Here is a 21,079-nt window from a genome sequence, read left to right as displayed (position 1 = left end):
TATTCAGGGATAAATGATATTTAGTACAACTTTTTAGGTAAACTAATTTCTGATTTCATTTTCAGGATTGATGCACGTTACCTGTTCAGCAACTATTTGAATACCTACTGTGTGTGAAGTCTTAGGCTAGGGATCGGATCAGGGATGGAGCTGAGAATTGGTCTCTGTGGTCATAGAATGAAGTGTGGGAGTGTGGGGACTGTGGAGGGGAAGCAACAAACAAGTGTGGTGGCATGCCCTGCGGATGTGATGGGGAAAGTCGCTGCAGGAGCACACATCCAGGGCGTCTGTTTAGTATAGGAAACTCCGAGCTCTTCGTAAGGGAGTGTTTTTGGAAGAATGTAAAATGCTATTATGAGTTGATTTTTGTATGTAATTATGTGCAAAAATTATATGCCTATGGACAAAGGCTGGAAGAGAACATGAATCCTGAAGTCAGTTTGTTACGATGGTAGATTGTGGGATGCTTACTTTGGTACTCAGTACAAATGAGCTTTTCCTTTGAAAACTCTAGCTTGAGTCTGGGTCCTTCTATGAAGCTCACCTGGCTGCACTGGCGCCCTCCTTCTCCCTTCTTGGCTCCCGCCCACTGCGTGCTCCTCGCCTTAGTCCTGGGCGCCAATGTGCGCTGGGGTCCCCTGTTGCAGATACAGACAGCCTCACCCGTCCCCTCCAGACTTCAGTCCCTCCAGCAGGGGCTGGTCTGGCGTCAGTGCGTAATTCCTCTGTGCCGCTGAAAAGCACTTCGTCGTGTGCATGTACCGCACTTTATTTATTCGTACATTAGTTGGTGAGCGTTTGGGTTATTCCCGCTTTTTGGCTACTGTGCTGTGAGCACTAGTGTACAAGTTCTGTGCGGACATTTTCGTTTCTCCTGATACATACCTGGGGGATGATTGCTGGATCGTGTAGGAGCTACATGTTTACCATTTTAAGGAACTGACAAACTGTTTCCTAAAGTGACAACACCATTTGACATTGGTGTTAGTAACATATGAAGGTCATGTCTTCAGCAACTTACTGTCTATCTTTCTGACTGTGGCCATCCCAGCGGGTATCAAGTGGTATCTTCTTGTGGTTTTGATTCGCATTTTTGTGTAGCTAGTGATGTTGAGCATCTTTTCATGTGCTTGTTGGCCACTGGTAATGTCTTTTCAAATTCCCTGCCTGCTTTTCGGTGGGGTTATTTGTTTTTTTATTGTTGAGTGTTAAGAGTTCTTTATATACACACACATACACATTATGTACACAGGACGGGCAAAGTAGGTTTGCGGTTTTTTGAATGGAAAATACTACAGTAATGAATAAATAGTACAAGAATAAACTCTCGTGTTTTGTGTATTCACAACTGTAAACCTACTTTTGCCCCATGCTGTATGATTTGTGAATATTTTCTCCCATTCTGTGGGTTGTCTTTTTCCTCACTTGATAGTGTCCTTTGAAATGTGAAAGTTTTAAATTTTGATGAAGTCAGTTTATCTGGTTTTTTTTTAATTGTTGCTTTTGTTTTTGGTGTTGTATATAAGGAGACTTTGCCTGACCCAAGGTCATGAAAATTTACTCCTGTGTTTTCTTCTAAGAGTTTTATTTTTCTTGGTCTTATGTTTAGGTCTGTGGTTCCTTTTGAGGTGATTTTTGGGTGTGATATGAAGAAGAGATTTAACTTCATTCTTTTGCATGTGCATATCCATTTATTCTAGCACCATTTGTTAAAAATACTCTTCTTTTCCCCCATTGAATTTCCTTGACATAAGGCATTTAAAAAAAATCTAAACATTGTGTTTGAAATATTTTGAATGAGAAAAATGTAAACAACTAAAGGATATCCTATTAAAAAATATCTCCTTTCACCCCTTCCCCAGTTTTTAGCTATTCTACCCAAAGGCCACTTTTAAGAATGGGCACTCACTTACTGTTCCGGAGATGCCCTGCAGGCTCAGCCGTGTACTCATGCGTCTGAAAAGGCGGTGGAGACGGTGGAGACGGGGGAGCACCTGGAGGCCCTGAAGATGAGGGCTGGCCTGCTGTGAGCTCCACGCTTTCCATGCAGCTCGCCTCCCCGCACTTCCGCACTTACAGGGTTCTTCCTCAGTTACTTACTTTAATTTTCACCTAAAATGAGGGGATACAAGTCATATAGTAAAGCATGCTTTAGTCTTTTTCCACATTGTTATTCTGATATTTATTTCAGGGAGCTTCTGATAATTGGAGGTGTTGCGGCTCGGGATCAGCTGTCTGTCTTAGATAATGGGGTAAGTTGTACTGTTCATTTTTAAAAAGTAACATCACAGGTGGTTGTTTTGGCAATGTAGTTGTGTTTCAAGAAAAATCAAGAGATGCTGAAATCAAAACAAGGTCAAAAAAGTATGTATTTGTTCAAAGACATCTTGGAGGTATGCCTTTTCTTTTCCCCAAAGTATTCAGAACAGTAGTCTCTTGCAAACCCCTCATGCAGAATACCAGCCTAAGTTGATTTTTTTGTTTATCTTTTGAGTACCTGAGAATATCATCACTTGAATTGTGCCATTTCTTGTTTGAAAGGGGAGGGTGGATAATTGAAGAAGAAGAAACTGGAATTTAGACACGGAGAGAGAATGGATTGCAGAGAAGGGTAGCAGTTTTGGCAGAGATCCCTGGGATGGGCGAAGGGTGATAAGACGTGGTTCCAGTAGGGGAGGGGGAGTTCAGGGACACGCAGGGGACGTCTTGCAGGCTGTGCTTAGCCTTGCATTTATAAAGGACAGAGCTGAGACCGTGATCTTCATTAGTTGGGGAGAAGTTTGAGAAATTCTTAGCTGTACTCATCAAGTCTGTGAAGCTAAATATGTGTGGAACCTCACGAAATATTTTATGTGTATAAAGTACCTCCTTTCTTACAAATTCCTTTTCCATGTCCTTCTCCAAATACTTTGCCATTCAGTCTAAGCCACCCCATACTGGGCCATTGAGGGCAAACCTGTCCTCCTTCCTATTACACTGCTGTCCCTCAAGTGAAATTTTAAGCTGGATGTTAGATTTGACCTGGTACGGCACTGAGGAGCAAGGAGTCAATATACTGTACTTGTTAATACTACTCTAAGAGAATACTGCTTTAATATGTTCTTACTTAGTGTGTTATATTTTAGTGCTTGTAAGAGATATTTAATATGTTCATTCCCAATCTTGGTTCCTTAAACCTAAATCCATTTTTGTCATTAGTTACTAAATTTAACTCATCTTTTCAGCTACAGAGCTTTTAGGGAGTTAGCTCTGCTTTCTTTGGTCATGTCTGAAGTTTGGAATTGGCTGAAGCTGATGGCAGAGTCAAGGCAACGTGGTTGCGTAGCTTCCTTGATGGGATTCGACTTCGTTCCACTTAGGGGGTTACTTAGGGGACCTGATATGTTCTTCTGCTCACTTCACCTCACCGTCTCTGCCTCTGTTATCCTCCAGCATCCTCTGCCTGGGCCTTAGCCCTTTGTTGTGTCTTATGCTGTGGCAGAAGTCAGCTTTGGAGCGAGAGAAGAACTATGTAATCTTTAAAAGCTTTAAAGTTGCAGCGCTGTGCAGCATGTGCAGTTGAGACCTGGTGGAGTGGTTGGCATCATTCATTAATACAATACAAGTCACATTACTATAGCTCTCAAGCTTTTCCAATTTAACTGAGTTTTTTTTTTTTTCTTTTTGAATCTGCACGCCCTTGTGCCTGTTTTCATGTCGACTTCACCTGCTGAAATCGGGAGGGAGGAAACGCACGCAGGGCGTCAGAATCCTGGGCTGAAGAGATGTGCACGTAGAAGCAGAGTGGTCACTGCTGTGCACGGCCCTGTCGCTGTGCTTGGCATGGAGTAGATTCTTCACGCATTGAGCAGATTTCGTCTTTGTGTTTTCAGACAGTATTCCCTAGGCTCTCCTGTTTGAACTGAGACTTGCATGTAGTTACCAGTACAAAGAAGCAGTTCCTTCAGAAATGTCTGTTGTGCTTTTCATGGGAATACGAATGCCTTTAATGGATCAACTTGCAAGTTCATTCAGCACAGTATTCCGTTTTCCAAAGGCTGGGACAGGGAAGGAATGAGGCTGGAGGGATAAATCTGTCAGGAGAGAGTTACCTCTTAGTCTGAGGAGAGAAAGCAAGTAAAAGAGAGTAGAAGTGATTTTTCATGCTTATCAATAAAGAGCAACAGTTTTTACTTGTCTAGTTTACTGAATGATTTTTTCATACAATACCTTGTTTGTGTTTACATGCACATGTCCACAAATACACTTTGAAAATACTCAACCTTTATTGACTGCTTTCTAGAAATAGCCAGGCACTCTCCTGAATGCCTCTCGTCCATTTTCTTAGTCAGTTCTCACGATAGCTGCCGAGATGGTGCTCTTCCCCAGTTTTACAGATTGGACGGGGGCTTACGAGACGCTGCAACTCACGGGTGGAGCCTACTTCAGAGCCCACGATCCTACTTACTCACCCGTGGGCTTGATTGTAGGATGTGTGCAGGCAGGAGAATGGGAAATGTGGTCGGCTGTGTGGGCATACTATAATCATACTATGCTCACTACTTTCTTTTTGTGTGTATTTGAAAATTTTTGTAATAAAAAGTTAAGTCAAACTTGTTCTTATTTGAATTAGACCTTTTCTCTTGTTTGAATCCCAGTTTAGGTATTACTTCTTGTATATCTAAATGCCTTTGACTTTCATATGCTCAACTTCAGCTTCTCATTTAAAAATAGGGGTAATAACAGCAGTGTTTACCTTAGTGGTAACACGAAGTGACATAGTACTTACAAGGTGTCAGCACAGTGCCTGTTTCTTTTCAGCGCTTGGTGAGTAGTAATGACCGTTGCCTCCCTGGACAGTCAGTCCGTGCTGGCATCTAACCAGCCTGTGCAGTGAAGCACCTGGCCCACCAGGCATCGAGCGCTTCCCGTGTCTCACCTCAGATTCCGCAGTCACCTTGCAAAGCAGAAGAAGGCATTAACTCCTTCTTTCAAAAACGCGAAGATTGAAACTGGAAGTCACAGCTCGCTAGTGGTAGAACCAGGATTTGAATTTCAGAGTTCCTATAAATTCATCTGATTTTTGCTTGAAGTGTACACATTTTATATGTTAGACTGTATGTAACATTTAAGGAAGTCAAGCTCAGCTGGCCAAATTCTTCAGATCAATCTCAAACCAAACACGAGTTTGAAAATACAAGTTTTTCTTTTTGTTGGTTGCTACTTTAAGGTGACATCATAGGTCTTCAGTTTTCAACAGGAGCTGCTTTGGATGTTTTCCAGGTAGACATAGTTGTCGGCACCCCGGGAAGACTGGATGACTTGGTGTCCACTGGGAAGCTGAACCTATCCCAAGTTAGGTTCCTGGTCCTGGATGAGGCCGTACGTTGAAATATAGTTATGCTTTTTAAAGTGTTTGCTTTTATCTTTGGAGGTAAAATAAGAAAAATGAGTTAAAAATATAATTCAGTCATGATTCGAATACCTAGAGATAATCATTGTTACCAGTTCAGTATATTTTCATTCATTCCTTATATTTATGTAAATATTATTTTATGTAGTTGAAATCAAGCTTTGAGGAATCTAAGAAATCTTTTTTTAATGTATCGTATTTCATGTTGTTATTTATAAAAGATTTTTAAAGGCTGTCTTTGGTCTATTATATAGGTACTTGATGGTTTATTTAACTACACTTGTTACTAAATATGTAGGTTTGTTTTTCAAAATAGTTATTTATGTTTGTACATAATTTTTTACACATTACAAATGATTTCCTCGTAGTCGCAAAATATGAAGTGTATGAAAAGACATTAATGTGTTTGAGACATACTTCCAAATTATTTTCAAGATGGGTTGAAGTAGTTTTTAGCATAGGCTTTTGTTTTTGTTTTTCATATTAAAATCATACGCTTAAGGACATGTGGTAGGAGCTTTTGTATTTATTCTAGAATATTGAGTATGGTTTCTGGACTTTTTATTGTCAGCTTTTTCATATTTTAGTTATATGGGATTTAAAGTTAAATTTATAACTTGTCTTCAAATATTTAATAGAAAATAATCATTTAGAAAATACAGGGACATGTATATATGAATTAGTTTCCATATCTTACATGTTACATTTGTTTTAAAAAAGGAAGATTTAGATACTGATGTAAAAACTTACTCTTTTCTTTGCTGCTTCTACAGGATGGGCTTCTTTCTCAAGGTTATTCTGACTTTATAAATAGGATTCACAGTCAGATTCCTCAGATTACCTCTGATGGGAAAAGACTTCAGGTAAAAGTCAACTGATCATCTTTAAGTACATGTAAATAATTGTTCTGTGTTAATGTTTACTGTTCTGTCTTTGATTTACATCTTGTTTTAATGTTTTCTGATTAAGTTAACTACTCCATAAACATTTTCTTTAGTACTTGATTAAATAGTGCACACAGAGGAAACACTCTTAAAAGGTGCTTTTAGAACTAAAGAAGGGAATTTCAGGAAATTACTTAGGTGTTATAGAAGACTATAGTAAAATTCTTAGTGTTTTTCCTACAGACCATTTAGAGTTTATATTCCTGACTCTGAGTACTGTTTCCTGTTTGCAGACAAAGTATCTTGAACTGTTGAAAAACAGTTGTTTCTTTAGTAATTATATCTTCAAATATTACTCTTATTTTTTTCATCTTTCTCTTAGGGAGAATTCCATAGATAGAAGCTTTTAAGAGATAGAGGTCAATATAATTTAGATAAACTTGTAAGTTTTTAGGTAAGCCTAAAACTTATAATTTTACATCTTCAGAACCCTTTCATCTTAGTTTTTATAGGACCCTGATGAGTAGATGTCATGATTTCTGTGGCAGTGAGGGGACTGCAGCTCAGAGAGGCTAACCTGCCCAAGGTCAGACCACTAGCGGCTGCTACAGAGTGAGACATTGAACTCATCGTTAGAATCCAGGATAGCCCTTGGTGCGGCCCACATCAGTACTGTTGGTGGAATTATTATTATTATAAAATAAATGTTTGTCTAAACTGTGATTTTTCTGTCCTTAGGTGATTGTTTGCTCTGCTACTTTGCATTCTTTCGATGTGAAGAAGCTGTCTGAGAAGATAATGCATTTTCCCACATGGGTTGATCTGAAAGGAGAAGATTCCGTTCCAGATACCGTGCACCATGTAGTCGTCCCAGTGAATCCCAAAGCCGACCGGCTGTGGGAAAGGCTTGGGAAAAACCACATTAGAGTAAGTACCTTGTAAGGTTAACATGTGCATGGAATAAAGCAGTCGTACACTAGCATAACCTAGGATGCCTGGTGGTGGTAGAACAACCAGATATTGTACCGATGTAAAGAGAAGCTTAGGGAAAGTTTGGGTCTTTAAGGTATTGAATACGTGATGGACTCATCGTATTTTTCTATCTGTATAAAGTTGCTTTTGATACAATTTTTATAAATAAATAGGGTTACATGTATACGAGACCTGTCCGAAAAGTATCCAGCCACGTACTATGAAGAATAGAGACATTTACTGAAGAAGATGTGAGAAACATTGTACACAGGACAATGATGCCTCAGTCCCCTTCAAAGCAGGCACCTTGGGACCTCGCACAGTGCTCCCAATCTCCATTAGCTGCCCTGTTGTATTTTCCTGAATCTCATCAACAGTCTGAAACCTCTTCCCTTTCAAAGGTGATTCTAGTTTTGAGAAAAACCAGCAGTTGCCAGGCTCCAAATCTGGGCTGTAGGGGGCTGAGTCACCTGGGTTATTTGATGTTTCGCCAAAAACACTCTGCCTGAGACATTATGCGTGGGCAGGCGTATTGTGATGAAGCTGCCAATCACCAGTTGCCCATAGCAACAGCCTTCTGAATCATCTGAATAGTTTCCGCAGAGGAATGTTCAAGCTTAATGCAAGGTTTGATGCAGATTCATTGTTCTACTTGCTCTGTCATTTTGAATTTGACGGCTACACAGTACACATGCTCACTCAATGGCGTCTACCACCCCCACTGACTAGTACAGTGAGGCTGTCGGTATTCACGCATGTGCATTCCAGTCCACTGTCCTTGGCTGCCAGGTTACATCGATGCTGTGCAAACCATTCTCGTTATATTAATAGTGGCTGGACATTTTCCGGACAGGCCTTGTGTATAGATCTGATTTCAGATACAGTGATTTCCATTTTTAGTATTTTAGTGTCTTCCTGATGTGCATTATTTTTTAAGAAAATCAGTTTCTTGTGTCCATTGTGTCAGTTTACCCACTGTTACTGATTTACCTTCATATACGTGTGTTTAGTGTGAAACACAAATTTCTAAAGACCATTTTTGTGTTTTTATTATTACATTTAAAATTGGTTAGCCTTAGAGTTTTTCTGAATCTGAAGAACAGTTTTGCCTGTAGATTATAAAGGTGCATGTCTCAAATACCATCCAAAGGCAAATACAAATACATTTTTAAAGCTGTCTTTAAAAAATGACGCCTGTTCTGAACGGTTACTTAACCGCACCCCGCCCCTCTTTGTCCTTTCCCGTTGTAGACAGATGAAGTGCATGCAAAGGACAACACTAGACCTGGAGCTAACAGTCCAGGTAAGTAACAGACATCAGTGCTGTTCGAGCTGAAGGGTTTTGAAAACAAATTGGTTTGTTTATCTTGTCTACCCTCTTGAAGAACTTGAGGTGATCTATAAAAATAGAACAGGAAATCTGAAAATAAAAGCAACAAAAATCATAAAGACATGGAATAATAAACTAAATGAGCAAATGGATTGTCCCACCATCTCACCCTATCGTATTAGTTCTTGTGCCTGTCGGTAGCACTTGCATTGAGCTTAACTCACAAGCTTTTGGGGGTGAGTTAAGCAATGCGTCTGTGATAGTTACGTGTGTTCGTGACAGTGTTGGACTGAAACCCTGTTTCTTGTTACTGTGCCGTTTAAGAGATGTGGTCCGAAGCCGTTAAAGTCCTGAAGGGGGAGTACGCTGTCCGGGCAATCAAGGAGCACAAGATGGACCAGGCGATCATCTTCTGCAGAACCAAAATCGACTGCGACAACTTGGAGCAGTATTTCATGCAGCAAGGAGGAGGTAACGTCTCCTTACTTGAAACAGGTTGTGCTCGTCCCCTCCTTCCCTCGCGTGTCTAGGGTTGGTCAGTCTAGAGGTGCACACAGAGTCTAAAGCAGGGATGCTGCATCGTGTGTGCGGGTGCCGCCCGGTCCTCCTCTGCCAGGTGGGCCCCAGGAAGAACAGTGAGACCCTTGTCCGCAGAGGTGGTTTTACCGCAGTGAATGTGAACATGGCATTTTAAGGACCTTATGTCATTTGGGAGAAGGGTGAAGTTGTTGATTAACTGTATTTTTTTTTAATTTAATTTATTGGGGTGACAGGTGTACAATTCTGTATTACTTCATCTGTATAGTGTATTGTGTGTTCACTCCCCCGAGTCAAGTCTCCTTCCATCACCATTTACCCCCCCTTTACCTCTCCTGCCTGCCCCTACCCCGTTTCCCGCTTCCCCCCCCGGTGATCACCCTGCTGTTGCTAAGTGAACTAAGCCAGTCAGGGTAAGACAGCTACCACTTGATTTCACTCATGTGTGGAATCTAATGAACAAAACACTACCAAACAAAACAGAAACAGACTCAGAGATACAGAGAGCAGACTGACAGCTGTCGGAGGGGGGCTGGGTGAAAAGGGTGAAGGGATTAAGCAAAGGAAAGAACCTCATAGACACTGATTAAAGTTAAATTTCGAATGTAGTCATTAAGTAGTAGAATGATGTCTTCTAAATCAGCATATAAGGAAAGGGGGAGTGAGAAAAGGCAGAACAGTCAGAAATTGCAGAGTAAGACAGCTGGCGGAAAGTCTGAATGGATGCGTGGAAACTATAAAATACAGTCCAGCACCAATAACGCCTCGTTTTCATTCCAAAATCATGAGCATGTGATTCTGCAGCATAACAGTATCACACCCAAGCACACCGTGTGACATTTTAGGGGAAATGTTCAAATTATAAACTATTACTACACCCATATTATTACCCCACCGGCCCCACTCACGCCGGCGTTGCTTCTCCCAGACGCTGAGCACCAGCAGACTGAAGTCTGTTGAAAGGCAAAGACTGTGGGACTGGGTAGCATCTTGCTGTGTGCTGTCTACAGGATGCATACCTAAAACCTGAGAACATGCAAAGATGGAAAGGAAAGGGAGTGAAAAGATACTCCCATACAGCTGCTCGAAGGTTAACCAAAAGAGCAGCTGCAGTCTAAGCCTCGCTGGGTTGATGAGAGATGTGTAGACTCTAAGACACAAATACTGCTAGGAATAAAGAGGGTCACTCTACAATAAAATACCGAGTCTACAGTGATTCTGATGTCGTGCTCCTTTTACATTAAACATATGAACCATCATGAAATATGCTCAACATAATCACTCGCGAGGGGAACGCGAGTAAAATCGCAATGCGATGCCACTGTACACGCATTGCAATGACTGGTTGAAAATACAACACCAAATTTTGGTAAAGATACGGAGCAACCAAAGCACTTACCAAGTGAGTGTTGGTGAGAGTGTAAAATGGTACATCCACTTTGGCAAAAGTCTTACAGTTTTGTAATAAAGTTGAACATTGCTGCCTTATAGCCTAGCAGTTCAACCCCTAAGTGTTTACCCCAGAAAAGTGAAACCATATATTGATGAGAGATGTGTACAAGGACGGTCGTAGCAGCTCTCTGTATAGTGGCCCGACACCAAACACACGCTCAGGAGCCATCAGTAGGAGAACGGCTAAACAACATCTGAAATAGTTCTGCACTGGAAGGCTGCTCAGCCATGAGAAGGAGTGGCCTGCCACCGGTAGAAGCGACAGCTGTGGGTGGCTCTCAGACACGCTGAGTGGAAGGGTTCTCACGCCAGGGTACATGCTGTATTGGCTCCGTTTGTGGGGAGTGCTGGGACAGTCAAACTAACCTGTGGTGGGAACAAACCAGAGCAGTGTTCGTCCTGGGGAGTGCGGGGTCGGGGGGGGGGGGGGGGGAGGGGGGGAGGGGGACGGGCATGTGGCACTCTCATTCGGTGTCTTCACAGGGCTTTGGGCTGCGCAGATGTAAGTACTGACAACTTGACAGATGTACGCTTCAGCTTTGTGCATCTCCTCGTATGTACCTTTTACCTCAGAAGGAAAACAGCAGAACCTAAGCAGATCCTGCACTCATGGTCTTAGATGGTTTCGTGGTCTTAGATGTAATGTTTTCCAACGCTAAGTGGTTAATCTGCTTTTCACTAGGACCTGATAAAAAAGGACACCAGTTCTCATGTGTTTGTCTTCACGGTGACAGAAAGCCTCACGAGAGAAAGCAAAACTTGGAAAGATTTAAGGTATTGCTATTTAGTTGTCTACATTCCCTTAATACTAAAGAGAGGAGTTGTATCTGATTTTAATTCGTTCCAGTTAATATTCCTAATGCAATTGTTACCCTAGAAACTGCTGTGTCCTTCTCATGGTCAAATGGTAAATTCCACGTTCTCTCCCAGCACAACACTGCTGCAATAAAAATTTGCAATTTAAGAAAGTTTTAGTTAAAGTCTTTCAGGTAGATATTTTTAGAAGTACTGTTAGATAGTTAAACCATGTCTGTGGGTCTTTTTTAAAAAATAGTTTGTAGTAATGCCGACGTAGAATTTAAGTTTTAGATTATTTTAAGATAGGTGTCAAACTACGGTTTTGTGGAATTAAATATAGTTTGAACTGTTTGAGGCAGACCGTCCCTGCTGCGTGCCCACAGCACATGAAGGGGTTAGAGCTCTGGGTGGAGGGAGGGTTGGGGCTGGAGCCCTTCAGGACTCAAGGTCAGTAGTCTCCACCCACAGGAATTCTTAGCGTTGATTCCAGTGAGTGGTGTGTGCTCTCAGACCCGTGTGAGAAAAGGTGAGAAGTCCTGGGCTTAGGAGCTCAGGTTATGTTCTCATGCTCTCAGCTGCCCTGGGAGGTAAAACTGGTCTAACGGCCTCATTTCAGGGGTGGTGCCGCCCTTCTGCACCCGGGCATTGTATTGGACCGAGCGCGGCGTGCCCTTCCCTCTCCTGTGTGCCTCTAACTTTGCTGTGCCTCGGGCACAGACCCCATCGGTCACCAGGGACTCTCTGTCCCTTCTCGTTAGGGTTTTGTCATCACAAAAACCGTGATGCCAAGGAAAATACCTAGTGTTCTGAGTTTATGTAAGTACAAGGGTGAAAATAATGCTCATGTTTTCTTAATTTGTTCTGTCTTTCTCTTAAACTACTGGTCAGGATTTCTGAAGATAAAGCCAAATTTTAGGGATGGTTTAATATTTTTAATGTAAGAAAAAAGAAAAGCAAAAATGAATCCAATCATTGATTTATTCACCTTAAATGTCATACTTGGTGAGTCATAACTTAGAAATTCAGTGAGAGTTGGCCCAGAGAGCCATGACTATGGACCTCTGATCTCATAGTAACATATTAGCCGTTAGAGTTCTCACCTAGGGGAGAGGCAGTGTTTGTGTTTACTTCCTAGTGTGCGCGCTAATAAACCCCCTTCTGTCCTCTCGCTCCCTCTAGAAAGGCGACGTAAGGTTCTTGATTTGCACAGATGTAGCCGCCAGAGGAATCGATATCCATGGTGTTCCTTACGGTAAGGAGAAACTTTCTGTGCCTGCAGATTGAATTTTATGGAATTTAAAGTAAGCCTAATGTTTTCAAAATATTTAGAAACTAATGGCAGTTGGTAATAATTGATTTTATTTACAGTTATAAATGTCACCCTGCCTGATGAAAAGCAAAACTATGTACACCGAATTGGCAGAGTGGGAAGAGCTGAAAGGTACTGCTGTGGTTTGTTTGCCTTTTTAAGCTTCTGTGCTTCGGGAATAAACTCTAACGAAGACTTCTAACATCTTTCAGGATGGGTCTGGCCATTTCCCTGGTGGCAACAGAAAAGGAGAAGGTAATCTTCTCGGCGCTGCATCCTCACGTACATTGTGTGCTCTGCCATTTTAGATGTTTGAAGTAAAAGCAGCTGCGTTTTCCGTCGACGTGGAATTCGCTTGCATACAGACGACAAGTGAACTTTCTGTGGACTCTTTTTTTTGTCTGTGTTCATTAAATGGACAAGTAGGATGAACGTTAGAAAGGAAAAATGCAAAGTGTAATTTGTCCGAGTATCTTTAATTATTTTCACCAAAATGTATTGGAACCCTCTCTGGATGGTACATAGAAGATTTGGTGGGGGTGGGGGGAGTGTAACATTACTATTTTGATATAATTACAAATTTGCAGAAATGTTGTAAATATAAGGAACTCCCATATACTCATTGCCCAAACTAGTTGTTCATTTTGCTTTTTGCTTTGTGCTCTTGTAGAAGAGATTTGAACTTTATTTTTGATACTCATCTTGATGTAGCATTCTCTGATATGTACTTTTTTATACTTGTCTTCATCTGAGAATTCTTTTCTATAACTGATGTCCACTTTAGAAAAACTTGGATTACTTTCAAGAGTTCTGTCAGAAGACCTAGTGATGAGTTACTGAATAGTGAGAGTAACTGCCACACCTGCAGTCTAGTTCCTTGTGCCTTGAGGACAGAAGATACTAAAACACAAATTGGGAATGGAGCTACCTAGCGTGTTTCCATCTCCATCCGAGGCATGTGTTCCCCTCTGTAGGTTTGGTACCACGTGTGCAGCAGCCGTGGGAAAGGGTGTTACAACACGAGACTCAAGGAGGACGGGGGCTGCACCATATGGTACAACGAGATGCAGGTGAGCCTCAGAGCTTGTTCAGGTGGGGAGGGAGGCCGCCTTTATCTGCAAAAGGTGTATCTCAGCACCTACCTGTTGTCAGGAGGAAGAGTATTGCATAATTGATATTAATTGTAACTGTGAACTCATCTCTTTAGAAATCCAACTTCCATTTATACAAAGTATGGTGTAGCCTCCCTGGTTTTATTTAATGCCCCTAACATGCAGCTCTGTCAGAATGAGGTTTGTCTTTGAAAATGCTTCCCTTTCCCCGTCCTAGCTGCTGTCGGAGATCGAAGAGCACCTGAACTGCACCATTTCCCAGGTGGAGCCGGATATAAAGGTTCCAGTGGATGAATTCGATGGGAAAGTGACCTATGGTCAAAAAAGAACAGCTGGTGGTGAGCTCCAAATTACTTTTAGTTCAGTTTCAGATGTGAATGTGTCCTTTCTGAGCATCAGTTGAAGAAGAGAGTGATTGTATTTCATTATGTGAAGTGTCTGCTTAGCATATTACTCGCTCCCTCTTTATTGCGCTCACAGCACTTTCCCCACACGTCTTGCGGCACGTTCTGCTGTGAGATCTCTGTGAGAATGAAGCAGCAGCATAGCCGATCCTCTTAATGTCATGAGAGTAGTGGAACATTTGTAGAGCTATCAGGAGACAAGGGTGGGAGGGTAATTTTGAATGAAGAACCGGAAGCCTTTGACTTAATTCAGGGGTAACCCAACATACCATTCCGTTGGCCTGGAATGCCCTTATTAGCTCATTCCCGAAATTTTGTTAAGATTCAGGCTAAACAAGTGGTTTTCCAAGTCCAGGAAGAGGATAGGGGATGAATGATGCATGGGGGTATTGGGGCAGCTGCGGGACATTAGTGAGGCCCAGTCATTTGTTTATATTGATTTAACACTTTCAGAACTCAGTTTTGGAGAGAACTTGCCCAGTAGTACATTTTTATTGCTTGAAGCAATGTTTAAGTTGATATAATTGAGCCAAAGTGTTGCTGACTAGTCGTTTCAGGCACGTCATTTACGTTGCTCTGTACTTTGTGCGATGCAGGTGGGAACTATAAAGGCCACGTGGAAGTGTTGGCACCTACAGTTCAAGAGTTGGCCGCCCTGGAAAAGGAGGCGCAGACGTCTTTTCTGCACCTCGGCTACCTTCCTAACCAGCTGTTCAGGACCTTCTGATTTTAACAAACCCAGAATAAGATTTGAGGAAGAAAAGTCTGTAGCCTTAAAACTCTAAACCAGTTGAACTGCTTCCAAGCAACAGTAGTTATAGTAACTGAAGCAGTATTTATAGTAATTTACATTATAGTAATTAATGCTGACTCTTGCATGTCAAGAAACATGGAACATTAGTCCTCAGAAATGTTCATAAAATAACAACCTAATGAAAATAATAAACTCGATGATGACTGTATTTCCATGGAGGTTTGCGTTGTATTTTAACGTTATTTGACGGTCCTTTTCGAAGATTGCAGTGGGTTTGTGGAGTGTGGTTTGCAGGTGTGTGACGGGCAGAGCCCTCTTTGGGACCACTGGTGAGCTTCCTCAGAGGGCGGCTTTCCCCGGCAGTGGTCCTCAGTGGGGACCGCCCTGGGGTGGCTGCGGCTGCCTCTGAGCCAGAGGACAGACGTGCGGGGAAGGACGATCAAGGAGCGCAAGGTGGGAGGGCAGCTCTGTTCTTCCAGAAGCGTGGAGAGTGCCAGGGAGTAGAACGGATCCGTGTGTAAGGGTTGGTGGCTGATGGGGTGATGGTGACAATGAAGGTGTCTCTGAACGTTTGCCTTTTTAAGAACATTTCTTTCCAGATACGTATTTGCAAAAATAAAACTATTCTGCTGTCCCTCTAGGTCTTAAATTGAAACTTAAATATAGTTCTTAGGAATTTACGAGTATTTCCTCAGTCCCTCTTGCCTAAAATACCAGAAGGGGAAATTGAAATACATATAATTAAATTATTCTTCTCTGCCATTTCACTTAGTGTATAAAGTAGTTTCTTGGGGAATTTTTTTACCCTAGAGATTTCTCAAGAGCACAAGTTACTTTAATTTCTCGCATGATGGTTTCAAACCTTTCAGCACTGAAATATTTTCTTCAAACATAATCTTGAGTGACACTAAATAGATAAACAGTGGGAAAACCATCTTCATTCAGTCATTTCCCAGAATAGAGCGTGGTTTGTGTGGAATGCTGTGAGGATTTCACTCGCTCCCCCCCCCCCCCCCCCCCCCCCCCGGGCCGCTGCCTTTGGTGGTGCCCTGGGACCTGCGGCAGCTCTTGGCAGCCTTCATGCGCATGAATCAGGGCCTTGGAAATAAGGGTGCGATTGGCGTGACGGCAGAGGCAAGACTGGTACTGTGTTCAGACCAGCACCGGGCTGGAGGGGTCTCCCCAGTCGTGTTCGTGCCCCTGTCCCATAGGTGCGGAAGCTGCTGGGCTGACTCAGGAGTTCGTGTCCACGTGGACTAGCTTGTGGAACTGGAAGGAGACCTCGGGCGCCCTGGCGGCAGCTCGCACTCTTCGGTCTCCCTGTGGGCGGTGATTCCCGGGTCCCACGGGTGGGCCAGAGGGGCATGCTGGGCAGAGCTAGGAGATGGTGGAAGGGTTCCTTCCTCTTCAAATTATCATCCAACTGGAATTCTCCAGGGAACGGAATTCTGAAAAGAGGAAGCTCCATGTAGCCAGGCCTGCCGGGCTTGCCTGGAGACCTGGCCACTGCTTTGTGCTCATCACCATTGCTCTTCCCTTCGTCTCAGCCCCCACATCCAGGTGCTCATTCCTTCAGGCCTTGGGGTGCACACTACAGCTGTGTGTAACTGCTCGGGTTTCGTCACTGAGCCACGAGACGTGCTACTTGCTCCCCTTCCTTTCGCACACACAACCTCCCGAGCTTTTGTTGGTAGCTTGTCCAGCTGGAGACAGGCTTCCCGGGCTCTGGTCGGCGGGGCGTGAGTGAAAGTGAAGTGTACAACTGGTCACGTCCTTCCACCTGCCCTCCCCGCACCCCAGGCTGGAACTTGCCTCTGGTATCAGGGAGCCAGTGTTCCCCAGTGGAAGAGTGTCATTCGTAGGGAATGGCAGAGCAGCAAGGTGGAGTTACCTGCCTGTCACGGTAACTGGAGTTACCCGAGCCACTGTAAGTTCAGGCCACTGCCCCGGAGGCACTGGGAAGTCCAGAGAAGGTCACATGTTCACCATCAGATGTTAGCATTTCTGACACGGCTTCTGCCTCATCCACTCGGTAGTGCAGGAATTTAGAAAAGAACTCATGGATCTCGAGTCTGTAGCTCTGATGTCTGTCCCTTGTACACAGAAATGCCAAGACGTGCCCCACCTTCCACAGGGCCCTCGGGTGTTGTACCCACGGTGTTGCTAACCTGGGCGATCCTGTCCTGTTGGCCTGTCTTAGAGCAGGCCCACCTGAAGGTTTCCACCCCCTGGGGTGTGGCCTTGAGAGAACTTATTCCAAAGGACTCGAGCTGGTGGCATTACCTGCAAGATTGGAGAAGCTCTCTGTTTCCCATTCTCATTCTGTCTTCCTGTAATAAACAGAAACGCGGAAACTTCCGACTAGCGTAGCCCTGCCCCTTCTTACGTCTTATTCCTAAGGCCACTCCCACACAAATGCAGTGCCAGCACCACTGCATTTTCCTGCACATCTTTCCTCTCCTTTTCCGGCACATCTTTGTGGTGTACAGTTTAGACCCCTCTGTACACGCAGTTTTATCTCTTCACCCAGCGTGGGTGCTGTCCTCGTTACAAAGACTTCAGGGCTGTGTGACCCACCCAGCGTGCTGTGGCTGCCGGGCCAGTTGCGGGCTCACTGCTCGCCAACTTTGGGGGATTGAAGACGAAGGGAACCTATGATGCCCGCCCCGGGCGCAGGCCCAGCTCTCCCCCTCTCTAGCAGGGGGACAGAGGCAGGGTCCTTTGCCTCCCTAAGTTTCTTTATTTATAAAAACGGTGAAAATAATTCGCATCATTCGGGGTTCTGTTAAGCATTCCGCCAAAGTCCAGCAGGTAAGAGGCACACCATTCACATTTTTCCTGCGTTACCACGTCGCGTTTCTCTGGGAACATCTTTGCGTTTCGGATTGTTTCCTTCTACCGGATTCCTACGGCTTTAATTCCTGGATCGAATTAGAGTGGATGAACCCACCAACCGTTTCTCAGGGTTGTTACTAGACTGTGTTCTGAAAGGGTTGTGCTAGTTGACGTTCCACGGACAATATAGGAAGAAATCTATACCATTTATTTTACGAACTGAAACCATACTCGTTGCACTTAAAGGGTGTTCTCGTCCTGTCTCTCCACACGGGGTGTGGGAGTGGAGGGAGGAAAGGTGGGCTGACATCTCGGTGCAGCTTTCGCACCGGACGCCTAACCCCGTCTGCCACACCCCACTCCTGCCTGCCACCCTCACTGTGCGGCACATGGGAACCCAGGCTTGTAAATGAGGTGCGAGCCTTCTTTATTTTTCTGGTAGAAGAGCCCAGATTAGAAGAAAGTTAATTCCCCGCCAATTCTAAATAGGCAAACACCATTTAGTCACATTTTCACCTTCTTACTTAAAGGGGAACTGCTCTTGATTGCCTTTTGGATGAGAGGTGTGAAATACGGAAAGTGTGTAAATAAATAACATGGGATTTGGGGCAGGTCCCCCTGTGTAGTGCTTTTGTCATTTCCCTGCAGATGCTCATGATTCCTAAAGTGCTACCAGGAAGTTTTCCCAGTGAACCTCATTTGGGGGAGAAAGGAATATTTGTTAGAAGGGAAAAAATGGAGTGGGGCAGGAAGGAAAGGGAGGGGATTTTGCCACTCCAGAGTAATTGATGGAGGATTCCTTTGAAGGGAGGAAGGAAAGGGGGATTTTTGCTCTGTCTTCCGGTCTGCTGCTTTAAATAATTACCTTTCATGTATAGTCATCTCAGACTCTGGTTTTTCTGACAGAGGTTTCAGTCTCACTGGTTGAAAGTGTTGAGGGGAATTTGAAAGGACCTGGAGTCGGACAGCCTTGGATTGGACACTGGCGATAGTTCCGACTTCTGGCGGGCTCAGTCAGCGTGCAGGGATCCTCAGTTCGTGGTGGGGCCCTGGCATCTGCATTTCAACCGGCTCCTCAGATGACGGAGGTGCAGATGGACCTTGAACCGCAAATTACGACCCAGACAAATGGCTGTTAGAAGTTGAATTCTCACTGCAAGATGATGCAAAGGACACCAGAGAGACTGATGCTTGCTGCACTAGAATCGCCTTCTTACCAAAACAAGCACCTCGATTCCTCCCCTTCACTCAGTGGCTTTCACTGTGGGATCACCTAGGGAGCATTAAAACAAAATACCAGTATCTCCCTCACCTCCAGGAACTCTAGTGTATTTATCGCAGTGGGGCCTGGCCGCCCCCAGGATGCGGATGTGGTTGTGGTGCCAGGGTGGAGAGCGGCTGCTTTACGCCGAGCCTGACCAGGATGTTGCGTGTTCCTGCTGCAGGCCATTGCGGGCTCACTGCGGATGCCTGAGTGGGTGTGTGTCCTGACGTTACATGCACTGAGGTCCAAGCTCAGCCCTTGCTGTCACACTATGCAGTGGAGGTGGCTGTAGAGAAAAACGGATCAAAATAGGACCGCGCATCATTTTTTTATTTTAAAAATAAATTTTGTAGCCAGTTAAATTTTGTAGCCAGTTGAATTTAGTTTCCTTCAAAACTGTCACTTTGGGGATTCAGACAAATCTTCCATTTTCAAAAGCCATTTTTTTTAATTTTTTATTTTAGACATTGCCACTTTGTTTTTATCTAAAACATTTCTACTGCTTTAGACAGTCACTTCATAGGCGTCTGGAAATTATTGGTTCAATTCATTATTTGACCATAATCTTATTCCCCAACTTGGTAGCTCATCCTGTTCACCAGAAAGACTCTGGTCGGTTATTAGCTGTTTGTTTCCTTAACTGAAATCCCGGTAGGATGGACATTTGCCGCCGCCACCACCTTAGTTAGGGCTTTGGAGGAGCAGCTGGAGGTGCTGTCTCTCTCTGTGCAGCAATGATTGCGTGTTAAGGGCTTCCCAGTTTGGGGGGCTGGGCCAGGGTCTCAGGGAAGAGCATCTGGCGTTTTGGGAAGTTCTGTCCGAGGAGGAGAGGCCAGGATGGAGGTTGGAGTCGGACAGAAAGGGCCAGCAGGGGTGGGTCCCTGAGTGTGGGAGCAGCTCTGTCTAACACTGAGGTTTGGCTTTCCTTTTTCTCACGTTGTGATTCCCTTGAAATCCTGAAACGTTTGCTGCCTCGTGTTAGCAACTAGAGGTGTTGAGGGGAGGCTCTGTGTGTGGTGGACAGAGGGGTGATAGGTGGTGTGGGAATTGGTTAGGACCCTGTCCTGTGGCACATTGTAACATAGTGGCAGGAGGGGACAAGAAAACTCGAGCAGTCGTCTAAACCAATGCGCAGAAGGGTGACAACCAGGCCTAGTGGCCATAGACTTAGCAGGCGCCTCTAAGAATTCCTAGACGTTTGGGGAGAGAACTGGCTGACCCGTAGTCAAAGAGGCTGGGAGCGTGGGGTATTTTGTTTGGCTCTCAAAGGCCAGCAATTTGGAGACATTGGATTATACCCATCTTCTTAAATGCTGTCCACTTAAATATTGCTGTTAGTTCTATTGGTTACAGTAACAAACTCTATCATATCTTTAGCCCTTAATGGTTATTCATTTTCCCGCTGATGGCTCCCAACCCAGCGCCCAGGTAACACTTTCCTGTGGAATAGCGTGCAGTGGGCCTACCTGTGCCCGCTCTTGTGCGTCTGTGGTTTATCAGTTCCCAGGCAGGTGCACCAGGTGGCGCTGATGTCACGCTGTGAATGCCCACAGCGAAACCCTTAAGGCTGGTGTATTTTTACCACGTGGGGTCACTTAAGGATTACCTGACTTCCTTTTTTTCTGCTAAGCAAATCACAAATTCAAAGGAATTATTTCCCATTACATCTGTCAGTGCCCATGGTCTTTTACTCTGGATCCTGAAGGACAAAAAATGTGCATTAGGATTTTTTTCCCATGAGTTGGCCCCACACAGTCGGAGCCCCGGCGGTTTCTCCCATCACAGAGCACTTCTGGGACCTCTGCACCCACGTTCCTCATTCTCCTGGGTCCAACATTTGGGAGTTCTCCCTACAAAGAACTTCCACACGTGTCAAAACTGTGTTTATTCTGATCACCACTCTCACTGGCCTCGCCAGAATGCAGAGTGCTTGCTTCTCCGTCATTTCCTTTGGCTCTGCCTGTGTCCAAAAGCCCAGATCTGAATGAAGTGAGGTGGGGTACCGGGGTGAGCCCACTCATCCTCCCGCCACTTAG

The 21,079-nt window shown here is 44.2% G+C and overlaps 1 protein-coding gene across 1 annotated transcript in view; it reads left to right on the top strand.

Moving 5' to 3' along the window:
• DDX1 (DEAD-box helicase 1) overlaps nt 1-15,152 on the top strand; it is a 28,300-nt gene extending 13,148 nt beyond the window's left edge. Inside the window, exons 14-26 of the mRNA XM_024552478.3 lie at nt 2,192-2,252; nt 5,263-5,361; nt 6,166-6,255; nt 7,015-7,203; nt 8,500-8,551; nt 8,903-9,049; nt 11,250-11,341; nt 12,545-12,617; nt 12,734-12,806; nt 12,887-12,929; nt 13,649-13,744; nt 14,004-14,124; nt 14,787-15,152. Of these exons, the coding sequence (XP_024408246.1) occupies nt 2,192-2,252; nt 5,263-5,361; nt 6,166-6,255; nt 7,015-7,203; nt 8,500-8,551; nt 8,903-9,049; nt 11,250-11,341; nt 12,545-12,617; nt 12,734-12,806; nt 12,887-12,929; nt 13,649-13,744; nt 14,004-14,124; nt 14,787-14,917 (1,267 nt within the window). The 3' untranslated portion in view covers nt 14,918-15,152. The remainder of the gene's footprint in view (nt 1-2,191; nt 2,253-5,262; nt 5,362-6,165; nt 6,256-7,014; nt 7,204-8,499; nt 8,552-8,902; nt 9,050-11,249; nt 11,342-12,544; nt 12,618-12,733; nt 12,807-12,886; nt 12,930-13,648; nt 13,745-14,003; nt 14,125-14,786) is intronic.
• The last annotated feature ends 5,927 nt before the right edge of the window (nt 15,153-21,079 follow it).

The sequence above is a fragment of the Desmodus rotundus genome, chromosome 5 (genome assembly GCF_022682495.2).
Source record: "Desmodus rotundus isolate HL8 chromosome 5, HLdesRot8A.1, whole genome shotgun sequence".
NCBI lineage: Eukaryota > Metazoa > Chordata > Mammalia > Chiroptera > Phyllostomidae > Desmodus > Desmodus rotundus.
This window is presented reverse-complemented; position numbering and strand designations above follow the sequence as displayed.